Here is a 13107-nt window from a genome sequence, read left to right as displayed (position 1 = left end):
CTAAATTCCCCAGCTGTGCCAGACAAGCTGCAAGGTCAGACAGGTTTTCTGTTTCAGTCTTGACCAAGAATTGCTTCTTCTTCGGGTAACCTCAGGTATTTTTCCTTAGCTTGGAACTTCAAAAAATTTTACAAATACTTGTGAACATTTGCTTCTTACCACTCTGCATCTTTGTGAAAAGCAATCTTCCCCATTTTATTTCTCGGATGAAGCCTAAGGATGCTTTTTTATATGAAAATTCATTATTTTACATAGAAATTATTTCTAAAAATAAGTTTAAGGTAAAATTAACAAAATAAATGAAGGCTTTACATGAAGACTTAATAAGTCACCTCCACGGTAAAATGAATCCAAACAAATGAGGACATGGTTGCATTTGATATCAGTGAAATAGACATGAATTTATGGAACAGAGAGATATAAATGGATAGAGGTGACAATTAAATAGGTCGATAGATATATAGATAGATGGATGGATGGATTGATTCAAGTGTTCTGAATACCTAAATAGGATGGCTTCATTAAGTTTCCTGCATTTATTATCTCATTTATGATATTGCCTACTGCAGGAAAGATACCCATAGTTGGCTGTGAACTTCCCTTACACATCCTGCTTATACAGTACATTCTGTTGGGGGTGACACTTCTCCTATCCTATTGTTATCCTGTTCAGCAGTAGTTAGTATAGTGTCTAATATAGAGTATGCTGTTTGTTTGTTTGTTTGTTTGTTTGTTTGTTTTAAGAGAGAGAGGGAGAGCATGACCAGGAGAGAGGGTCAGAGTGAGAGTTGGGGAGACAATCTTAGGCAGACTCCACACTCATCACAGAGCCGGATGCAGAGCGCAATTCCATGACCCTGGGATCATGACCTCAGCCGAAATAGAGTGGGATGCTCCACCAACTGAGCCACCCAGGAATCCCTAAGGGTGCTTTTTAAACAGTTTTATTGTGGTTTACCTGACATACAGTAAGCTATGCATATTTAAAGTATATATTTTGAGTTTTAACACATGCATACAGCCATGAATCCATGGTTACAAATCAGATAATGAATATGGGTCACCACAAAAAGTCTCCTTGTGTCCATTTTTAATCCTTTTACCCTCCTCTTCCCTCATGGCATAAGATACCTTTGCCCTCGGCAACATTTCTGTTTTCTGTCACCATATATGCATTTAATAGCATTGTATATGAATGAAATCATAAGGTTTAACCCTTTTGGGGAATTGTTTTCTTTTATGCAATATAATTATTTTAAGATCCATCCACACAGTACATGTATCAATACTTTATTCCGTTTATTACTGAGTCGTAGTCCATGAAATAGATACGCCACAATATTTGGATCTTTTTACTTTTTGACGGACATTTGGGTTTTTCCATCTTTTTGGTAGTTATCAATAAAGCTGATATGAACATTTATACATAAATCTGTGTGTGGGCATATACTTTCATTCATCTTGAGTAAATCACTTATATGTGGAATGCCTGGATAATATGGTAGTTGAATTTACAATGTTTAAAGAAGTAACTGCCAACAGTATCTCAACGAGATTGTCTCTCTTTCCATTCTCACTTGCACTGCATAAAAGTTCCAGTTTCTCTATATCCTTGACCATGGTTTGTAGGATTCTCCATTGCACTTTGATCGATTTTCATCTGTGTGTAATTCACTTGCAGTGTGGATTTACTCTACATTTCTGTAATGAATAATAATGTTGAGCATGTTTTCTTGTGCTTCTTTGTCATCTATACGTATTCTTGTGAAATGCTTTTTCAACTCTTTTGCCCATCCCTTGTCCTACATTGGGTTGTTTGTTTTCTTATTGCTGAATATTTAGACTTTTTAAAATTTTTTCTCGTACATGGTTTTTGTTTTTGTTTTCCAGATATGTGCTTTAAAAATTTTTTCTCCCAGTCTGTGGTTTTCGTTTTAATTTTCTTAATGGTGTCCATCGAATAACGGAGGTTTTTTTTCTAGCTCTATTGAGGTATAATTGACAAAAGTTCTATACATTTAAGATGTACACTGTGATGATTTCATATATGTTTACATCGTGAAGTGGTTACAAAAATTTCAATTATAATGGAATGCTGTTTCTCTTACATGATTTCCCTTCTTTAAAATGGAAATAATACATAATACTCAATGGTGAAAAACTGAGAGCTTTTCCCCTAAGGTCAGGAGTAAGACAGGGGGTTCCACTCTCACCACTTTTCTTCAACTTTGTACTAGAAGTCCTACCCACAGCAGGTAGACAACATCAAGAAATATGTGACAACCGGGGCACCTGGGTGGATCAGTTGTTTAATGTCCAACTTTGGCTCAGGTCATGATCTCACAGTTGGTGAGTTTGACCCCTCTATCGGGCTCTGTGCTGGCAGCTTAGAGCCTAGAGCCTGCTCTGGATTCTGTGTTCCCTCTCTCTCTCTACCCCTTCCCTGCTCACATTCTGTCCCTCTTGCTCTCAAAAATTAGTAAACATTAATAAATAATTTTTAAAAATACAAAAGAAACAAATGGTAAACAAATCGAAGTTGGTAAAGAAGAAATAGAACTCTTGTAATTTACAGAAGCCATGGTAACTCTCTGTAAAAAAACACTAAAGGTTCTACCAAGAAACTACTAGAACTGATGAATGAATTCAGTAAATGTTAATTTTGCAGGATCCAAATCAATGACGGACTCTATTTTATTCCTATACACCAAAAATGAAGCAGCAGAAAGAGAATTTAAGAAAACAATACCACTTACCATTGTACCAAAAACAATAATGATATAGCCAATAAAGGGTTAGTATCCAAGATATATAAGGAACTTCTACAACTCAATAACCAGAATCTAAATAATCCAATTTAAAACTGGGCAGGAGATGTAAACAAACATTCCTCCAAAGAAGACATGCAGATGGCAAACAGACACATGAAAAGTTGTTCCACATCATTCAGCATCAGGGAAATACAAACCAAAACTACAAGGAGATATCACTTCACATCTGTCTCACAGCCCCTCTCAGCCATGATGTCTGCACCCCTAGGGACCTGCCAGAAGACACACCTGTCTGTGTCCCTGAGGCAGGTCCTTCAGCCTTGGTCCAACTGCAGATCTTGAAATGGCCTTGGAACTTGGCCAGCCACTCTCAGCCATGGTCCGGGAACCCTCATCTTGGGAGATGTGCTTGTGCATGCCCCAGAATGAGGCTCATAGACCAGGGTCTGTCTGCACATCTGGGAGCAGCCCTATAATCCAGGTTCAGCCCCTCATAGCTGCTGTCTGGAAGCAGTCCTGCCTGCCCAGGGACCCAGAGGGTGACACGTCCATACATATTCTGTGGTCAGGCCTGCCAACCTCAAGCCCACTGCAGATTCTGAAGCAGTCTGTGACCTGGCTCTAGCCCATCTCAGCCACAGTCTGGGGCCAATCCTGCCCACTCAGAGATGTGTAAACTGTTGGAAGCACTCCCGGAACCCCAGATGGAGTCAGTGTAATACCAGGGACATTTTGTACTCTCCAGTGTCACCAGCTGCCACCAGTGTCGTGTCCAATTCACATTTGGGCAAACTGAGGGACACAGCTGGTAACAGACAGCCCCAGTTGTGAACCTACGTATGACACTACTTTGTAAATAAAAACTGACCATCACTTATACTTAAAATAAATATTAATGGATTTTCCATTAAATTGTTCTGTACCACCATCAGGTTTAAATCTGGTACTAACACCTACAATTTGTGTTTGGTTCCTTATTAGTTTCACACTAAAGCATGTTTAATACCTAAAATTGACCTTTCCTTTTAGACAACAAATCCCTAGTTAATATAGCATCTTGTACTTATGTGTTGTAGGTGCAATCTCACTTTCTGTTAAAAGAAGTCAAGAGGATGAATCTCAGGAAGAACCAGATCAACATGACATTCGAGTACCCTCCTTTCAGAAATCAGTATCAGAACTATCCCCCCAAATTGATGAGGAAGACCAAGGTAAGTTTATGATTAAGGAGAGTTTCATGATCACTCTTCAGTCATTCCCTTTTAAATTAATTAATACTTTACATTCACAATATATATACAAAGGTGTGTTGCATATACCTGTAAGAATCTTCTTGTATTAGTTCCGGATAACTTTACATAATTTACTTTCTAGATTTGTATAGCTATTACCATTCATAAGGTTATAATACTTCACGTGAAGGCTGCTTGCTCTTTCATAAGTGAACAACCTTATGTATATTTCTTATCAAACAAATTACAGTACATTTCTGATATAATGTTAATGAGTACATTATTTTAACAATGTAACATGCTTTTCTTCAGCCTAACAGATGATAGCAACTTTCCTCATATGTAGAAGAAAATCAGTCCTATTATTCTTCCTTCCAGTGATCTAAAGCTTTATCGGAACGTTGTTAAACATCATATCTTTTTAGTAGAAATTCAAAGGAAATTGAGATAATGGAGAATTAGAAGGGTAGGGCAGATTTCCTGGAGAATGGGTGACTGAATTCTCTGAAGGGTGAGTAGCAGGGACTTAAGAGGGCGTTAGAGAATGAGTCAACAACAGCAAAGCTGTGGAGACAATGAGGTATATCAAGGAAGAAGTCTTTATGGAATCACTTTGTGTTTGGTCGGGATTCTTCAGTAAAACAGACACTACCATAATACAATGTAATGTAATGTAAATAGGCACGCACATACATATATACATATACACACATATGGAGAGACAGACAAAGACAGAAAGATAGAGAGATTGAGATTTTAAAGAATCGGCTGACACGACTGTGGGGATTGGCAAGTGAAAAATCTGTAGGTCAAGCAAGCAGGGCAGAGAATCAGGTAAGAGTTGGTATTGCAATCTTGGGTCCATCTTCCCCAGCCGTGCCAGGCAGGCTGCAAGGTCAGGCAGGTTTTCTGTTTCAGGCTTGACTAAGAATTGCTTCTTCTTCAGATGACCTCACTTTGCTCTTAGGGCCTCCAACTTATTGAAGGAGGTACACCCACATTATGTATGGTAATTTCCTTTTCTCAAACTTCACTGATTTAAGTGTTCATCACATTAAAAAATGGGGAAAAAAATACGGCAAGTTTGAAGCCCGGTGTTTAATCAAATAACTGGACATCACAGAGCAGCGAAGGTAAAGCATAAAATTAACCATCACAGAATACATGGATTAAGAGTGATATTTAGGCAGTATTGAAAAATGGTTTGCATAGCAATCCAGGCCTTCCTAAAGAAGGAAGAAAGAGCTCAGATACACAACCTAACCTTATGCCTTAAGGAGCTGGAAAAAGAACAGCAATTAAAACCCAAAACCAGCAGAAGACAGGAAATAATTAAGATTAGAACAGAAATTAATGCTATTGAAACCAAAAAAACAAAAAGAACAAAAACAAACAAAGAAAAAAACAGTAGAACAGATCAATGAAACCAGAAGCTGGTTCTTCGAAAGAATTAACAAAATTGATAAACCACTAGCCAGTTTGATCAAAAAGAAAAAGGAAAGGCTCCAAATAAATAAAATCAAGGATGATAGAGGAGAGATCACAACCAACACAACAGAAATAAAAATAATAAGAGAATATTATGAGCAATTCTATGCCAATAAAATGGGTAATCTGGAAGAAATGGACAAATTCCTAGAAACATATACACTACCAAAACTGAAACAGGAAGAAATAGAAAATTTGAACAGACCCATAACCAGTAAGGAAATCAAATTAGTAATCAAAAATCTGCCAAAAAAACAAGAGTCCAGGGCCAGATGGCTTTCCAGGGGAATTCTACCAAACATTTAAGAAAGAGTTAACACCTATTGTCTTGAAACTATTCCAAAAAATAGAAATGGAAGGAAAACTTCCAAACTCTTTCTATGAAGCCAGCATTACCTTGATTTGAAAACCAGGCAGAGACCCCACTAAAAAGGAGAACTGTAGACCAATTTCCCTGATAAACATGGATGCAAAAATCCTCAACAAGATATTAGGCAACCTGATCCAACAATACATTAAAAAAATTATTCACCATGACCAAGCAGGATTTATACCTGGGATGCAGGGCTGGTTCAATATCCGCAAAACAATTAACATGATTCATCACATCAATAAAAGAAAGGACAAGAACCATATGATCCTCTCAATAGCCAGAGATAAAGCGTTTGACAAAATACAGCATCCTTTCTTGATAAAAAACCTGAAGAAAGTAGGGATAGAAGGAGCATACCTCGAGATGATAAAAGCCATATATGAATGACCCAACACTAATATCATCCTCAATGGGGAGAAACAGAGGTTTCCCCCTAAGTTCAGGAACAAGACAGGGATGTCCACTCTCACCACTGTTATTCAACATAATATTTGAAGTCTTATCCTCTGCAGTCAGACAACACAAAGAAATAAAAGGCATCCAATTGGCCAGGAAGAGGTCAAACTTTCAGTCTTCACAGATGACATGATACTCTATATGGAAAACCCAAAAGATTCTACCAAAAAACTGCTAGTATTGAATCATGAATTCAGCAAAGTTGCAGGATATAAAATCAATGCACAGAAATCGGTTGCATTCCTATACACCAACAATGAAGCGACAGAAAGAGAAATCAAGGAATCGATCTCATTTACAGTTGCACAAAAAACCATAAAATACCTAGAAATAAATCTAACCAAAGAGGTGAAAAATCTATACACTGAAAACTATAGAAAGTTTATGAAAGAAATTTAAGAAGACACGAAAAAATGGAAAAAGATTCCATGTTTCTGGATAGGAATAACAAATATTGTTAAAATGTGGATACTACCCAAAGCAATTTACATTTTTAATGCAATCCCTATCAAAGTAACACCAGCCTTCTTCACAGAGCTAGAGCAAATAATCCTAAAATTTGTATAGAACCAGAAAAGACCCCGGATAGCCAAAGGGATCTTGAAATAGAAAACCATAGCAGGAGGCATCAGAATCCCAGATTTCAAGCTATATTACAAAGCTGTAATCATCCAGACAGTATGGTAGTGGCACAAGAACAGACACTCAGATCAATGAAACAGAATAGAGAACCCAGAAATGGACCCACAAACGTATGGCCAACTAATCTTTGACATAGCAGGAAAAACTAGCCAATGGAATAAAGACAGTCTCTTTAGCAAGTGGTGCTGGGAAAACTGGACAGCGACATGCAGAAGAATGAACCTGGATCACTTTCTTATACCATATACAAAAATAAATTAAAAATGGATGAAAGACCTCAATGTAAGACAGGAAGCCATCAAAATCCTCGAGGAGAAAGCAGGCAAAAGCCTCTTTCATCTTGCCTGCAGCAACTTCTTACTCAAGCACGTCTCCAGAGGCAAGGGAAACAAAAGCAAAAATGAACTACTGGGACCTCATCAAAATAGAAAGCTTCTGCACAACGAAGGAAACAATCAGCAAAACTAAAAGGCAACCGACAGAATGGGAGAAGATATTTGCAAATGATATATCAGATAAAAGGTTAGTATCGAAAATCTATAAAGAACTTCTCAAACTCAACACCCAAAAAGCAACTAATCCAGTGAAGAAATGGGTAAAAGATATGAATAGACACTTTTCCACAGAAGACATCCAGATGGCCAACCGACACATGAAAAAATGCTCACCATCACTCATCATCAGGAAAATACAAATCAGAACCACCATGAGATACCACCTTACACCTGTCAGAATGGCTAACGTGAACAACTCAGGCAACAACAAATGTTGGCGAGGATGCGGAGAAAGAGGATCTCTTTTGCATTGTTGGTGTCAATGCAAGCTGGTGCAGCCACTCTGGAAAACAGTATGGAGGTTCTTCCAAAAACTAAAAATAGAACTACCCTATGACCCAGCAATTGCACTACTAGGTATTTATCCAAGGGATACAGGTATGGTGTTTCAAAGGGACACATGCACCCCCATGTTTATAGCAGCACTATCAACAATAGCCAAAGTATGAAAAAAGCCCAAATGTCCATGGATGGATGAATGGATAAAGAAGACGTGGTGTGTGTGTATGTGTGTGTGTGTGTGTGTGTGTGTGTGTGTGTGTGTATACACACACACAGTGGAGTATTACTTGGAAATCAAAAAGAATGAAATCTTGCCATTTTCAACTACGTGAATGGAACCAGAGTGTATTATGCTAAGTGAAATTAGAGAAAAACAAAAATCATATGACTTCACTCATCTGAGGGCTTTAAGAGACAAAACAGATGAACATAAGGGAAGGGAAACAAAAATAATATAAAAACAGGGAGGGGGACAAAACAGAAGAGACTCATAAATATAGAGAACAAACTGAGGGTTGCTGGAGGGTTTGTGGGAGGGAGGTGGGCTAAATGGGTAAGGGGCATTAAGGAATCTACTCCTGAAATCATTGTTTCACTGTATGCTAATTTGGATGTAAATTTTCAAAAATAAAAAATAAAATTTAAAAAAAGAAAGAAAGAAAAATGGTTTGGAAAGGGAAGAACACTTCGGGCCAGCTAGGCCACTGGGACAGCAAACTGGCTTTGAAGTAAAGAGAACAATGTTATTTTATGGTGGTGTTAGTGAAAGAGATATACTATTAGAGATGGAAAACATTTCAGAGGCTAGCATTATATGACTCTCTTAAGAGAGGAGATAGGATCGATTCCAAAAACGTACAAGGTTTGTCCATATCTTAGTGAAGAGAAAAATATTAAGATACTAATTTAGAAGTGTTGGTGCTTTGTTGAAATAACATTTGTTAAGTAGACCCCAGAGGTGTCTGATGGCGTGTCCTAATTCAACAAATGGCCACAAGGGAAAGTGAAATAGTTGATTACTCACAGGTCCTGAAGGATATGTACTTCACTCCTTGATGGACCACTTGGGGAGGTGAAATAGGGTGCAGACAAAGAGAAAAGCACCTGGGGCATATATCTTTATTAGGATTTTCAGGCAGAATGCTTTGAGGTTCCTGGGCTGAGGCCAGATTCGTCAATTCAAACCAAAAAGGGTAGGTTTTGGCTCGCATCATGGGGATCTCATCGTGCATAAGGGGAAGGCCCTGGGAAGCAGAGGAGAGTCCTTATCACAAGAATGGTTAGGGAGTCACATCAGGAATTTACATTTACTTGTGACTCTGTGGGCTGTTATCTAGTACATGCACTCTCCAGAAGGGCTAGTGTCAGTTCAAGGCCCCTGCAGCCACTTGGCAACACAAAATGGAGGTGGAAACAACAATATTATGGAGTAATTTAGTTGGACCATCAACAAGAAGATATAAAAAGTCTGGGAGATTATAATGCTTGGCACAGTTTTGTGCTTTCTGATTTTGATGTGACAACAAGACATTTATGTGGCTATACCTAGTCATCAGTTAACTATTTGGAGCTGGGTCACGGTGAAAAAAAATAGTTGTTAAGGTTTAAGATTTCTTTAGTTGAAATCACGCAGGCGAGGTTAAAGACTAGATCACTGTTGTAGATGCATTATGCCAGGAGCAAAACCCTCATCAGAATTTAAGGCAGAAGAACCATGAAGGAAAGCCAGGTAAAAGTGTTTGAAAGAAAATGAGAATATTATGGTATCATGTTAATGGGCTAAAATGGAGTGATACCTAATAAAAAAAATCTGCATGGTGACCAGCTGCAAGATAGATTAAGAGCTATGAAAAATGCATCGAATTATATTACAAGTATCCCTAGTTTTTCAAAGAGGCCTTCCTATATCAGACAGGATCAACCTTTCCGTTTCCTATAATAACGTGGGACTTTTTCTTACTGATTGCTCAGCAGTGTATCTCTCTTCAATTAGGGAAGTTTCCATTACATAAAATGAATAAGTTCTAGAGAACTAATTAATCTACAATAGCATGATTATAGTTAACAGTACAGTAGGGTGTACTTGAGATTTACTTAGAAGGTAGATCTTAAGTGTCTTCACCACCCCCACCAAAAATCAGTAATTACGTGAGATAATGAATATGTTAATTAGCTTGGTTGTAGTGATTATTTCATAATGCATAGTATATCAAATCAAGTGATACCTTAAATATATATAACTTTTAATAGTTATACCTCAATAAAGCTGGAACAAAAAAGAAATGAAAACACCTAAGTAAGATTTTTTTTTAAACTTCCAAATAGGAAAATATGAAAAATATTGGTAACACCCAGTTTTGATGAGGGTCAGCTTCAATGACGCAATCTTACTTGTTGTAATGGCAATTTGAGAATATTTGGAATATGTTTAAAACTTTTTTTTCTTAAGATTTTAAGTCCTCTCTGTGCCCATTGTGTGGCTCGAACTTAGAACCTTGAGATCAAGAGTCACATGCTCTACCAACTGAGCCAGCCAGGCACCCCTAACATTTTTAATATTGTTTATCTCCTTTGATCCAATGATTTCATTTTAAGAAATTAGTTGGAATAAAAAAAATTATCAGAGATATGCACACGTATTTTTCTGTAAGAATATTCCTTATGTGATTTATTATGTTGAATAACTGAAACTAAGTTTTTTCATTTTAAAATTTTATTTAAAACAATTTTGGATATGTATTACTTGCACATAATTTTTTTCCACTTTTACTGAAAAATAGTTGACATATATCACTGTAAGTTTAAGGTATATAGTATGATGGTTTTCTTTACATATATTGTGTAAAGCTTACAACAATAGGTCCAGCTTATATCTATCTTCTCATATAGTTACAATAAAAAGAAAAGAAAAAAGGAAAAAAATCTTGTGGTAAGAACTCTTAGGATTTACTCTCTTAACAATTGTCCTGTATGTCATGCGGCAGTGTTAGCGATACTCATTATGTTATAATTACATTGTAGTGCTTATTTCTCTTGTAACTGAAAGTTTTTATCTTTTGACCACCTTTGTCCCTTTCCTCCTTGCCCCAAGCTCTGCCTCTGGTAACCACAAGTCTAATCTATTTTTCTGAGTTGTTTTTGCTTTTTTTTTTTTAATTTTTAAAATTTCTTTGAGAGAGAAAGAGTAGGGGAGGATACACAGGAAGAGAGAGAGAGAAAATCTTAAGCAGGTTCCATGCTCAGCACAGAGCCAGACAGGGGGCTTGATCCCATGACCCTGGGATCATGACCTGAGCTGAAATCAAGAGTCGTTGGCTCAACCGACTGATCCACCCAGGCACCCCCTGAGCTGTTGTTGTTCTTTTTCTTCTTAAATATTTATGTATTTATTTTGAGAGAGAGAGAGAGAGAAAGTGTGTGTGTGTGTGTGTGCATGGGAGTGCATGTGAGAGCAGGGGAGAGGCAGAGAGAGAGGGAGAGAGAGAATCCCAAGCAGGCTCCATGCTGTCAGCATAGAGCCTAACATAGTGTTCAATCCCATGAACTGTGTGCATAATGCCTTCAAGGTCTATCCGTGTTGTAAATGGTAGGATTTCCTTGTGTTTTTTATAATAGCTGAATAATATTCCTTTATAGATATAGGTATAGATATATAGATATCTCAGAACATCTTTATCCATTCATTCCTCGATGGACACTTAGGTTGTTTCCATATCTTGGCTATTGTAAATAATGCTGTAATAAACATAAGATCACGTACATCTTTTCCAAGTAAGAGTTTTGGTTTTCTTCAAATAAATACCCCAAAGTGTTAGTTTTATTTTTAATTTTTCGAGGATTGTCCATACTGTTTTCATTAGTAGTATAACTGAACCTAATGAGTTTATCCATCCAACGCACAGCAAGCCAATAAAAAACCTGACCCTGAGCTTTTTTAGTGAAGAAAGATAGTGTATTTCTTGGTATGGCACTACCCTGGCGAACAGGGAACTAATGCTCAAAATCCTGAATTCCCTGATGGCTTACAAGTAATGGTTTTAAGGCCAGAAATCAAGGGTAAGGGGTTTGGAATCATGGGTTCTTCTGATTGGTCAGGGATTTGGTAAACGTCAAAACTGATGAACTGGTGCCAGCACCTGTTTCTTCAAGATCGTGGTTGGGTGGTCATTTCCTTCATTGGTCCAGGTCTGCAAAACATCTCAGCATTGTGTGTGAGTGATACTATCTTTGTTACCAAAAGTAGAGTATATATATATGATGGTTATGATGACTGTGTATGCTGTTTCATTTCTTGTTCCCTTGGGCTACATTTTCATTATCTTTTTTTTAAAGTTTATATATTTAAGTAATTGCTACACCCATCATGAGGCTCGAAACACAACCCCAAAATCATGTGCTCCTATGACTGAGCCAGCCAGGTGCCCCTACATTTTCATTATCTTTTTTTTTTTTTTGAGAGAGAGAGAATAGGTATAAGGGAGAATGAGGCAGAGAGAGAAAGGAGGGACAGAGAGAGAGAGAGTGTGTTAGAGGGAGAGAGAAAGAAGCAGGTCTCACCCAAAGTGGGGCTCGTGCTTACCCGATGTGGGAATGGAACTCTTGAACCGCGAGATCATGACCTGACCCAAAAGTCAGATGTTAACAACTGAGCCACCCAGGCACCCCTACATTTTTATTAGCTTAACCAAAGCATATTCTAAGTTGCTTCCTGGCATTTTTCCCAGTAATCTTTACCCATGGCTGCATGCCTTTCAGCAGACTTCATTCTGGTGGCAGTTTCAGTGACTGCACCAATTTATATTGCCACCAACAGAACACAAGGGTGCCCTTTTCTCCATATCCTCCCCAACACTTGCTATTTTCTGTTATTTTCATAGTACCCATCCTAATGGGTGTGAGGTGATATCTCGTCATGGTTTTGATTTGCTTTTCCCTAATGACTAGCAATAAAACTAAAGTTGTAATAGGGAGTACTCTCTGAATGATAAAAATATGTTTACACACACACATATATATGGATATATCAATCATGCAATTTGTATACCCCAGTGTATTTGTATGTGTGTGTGTCTAAATATCTATGTCTTTATTGATACTTTAAACCTGGAGATTTATACAAAAAAAAAAAAATAGTTTACTCTTAGTTGTGATATAATGAATAATTTTTATCTTTAAGCCTTGCAGGAATTTCTAAAATCACTATGGTGAATATTGTTGATTTTATAATTAGAAAAAAAAATTTTAATATGTTCAAAGCCTATAGCTAAACAGTATTTAATAATTATTATTTTTGTTCTCTTCAGTAAATC

The 13107-nt window shown here is 37.3% G+C and overlaps 1 protein-coding gene across 1 annotated transcript in view; it reads left to right on the top strand.

Moving 5' to 3' along the window:
* CFAP47 (cilia and flagella associated protein 47) overlaps window positions 1–13107 on the top strand; it is a 546469-nt gene that overhangs the window by 383402 nt on the left and 149960 nt on the right. The window contains exon 52 of the mRNA XM_053891727.1: window positions 3848–3982. Coding sequence (XP_053747702.1) covers window positions 3848–3982 — 135 coding nt within the window. The remainder of the gene's footprint in view (window positions 1–3847; window positions 3983–13107) is intronic.

This window comes from Panthera pardus, unplaced genomic scaffold, assembly GCF_024362965.1.
Source record: "Panthera pardus isolate Hobbes unplaced genomic scaffold, ASM2436296v1 HiC_scaffold_27, whole genome shotgun sequence".
NCBI classification, from domain to species: domain Eukaryota; kingdom Metazoa; phylum Chordata; class Mammalia; order Carnivora; family Felidae; genus Panthera; species Panthera pardus.
Note: the sequence above shows the minus strand (reverse complement) of the source record. Positions and strands in the feature narration are given on the sequence as shown.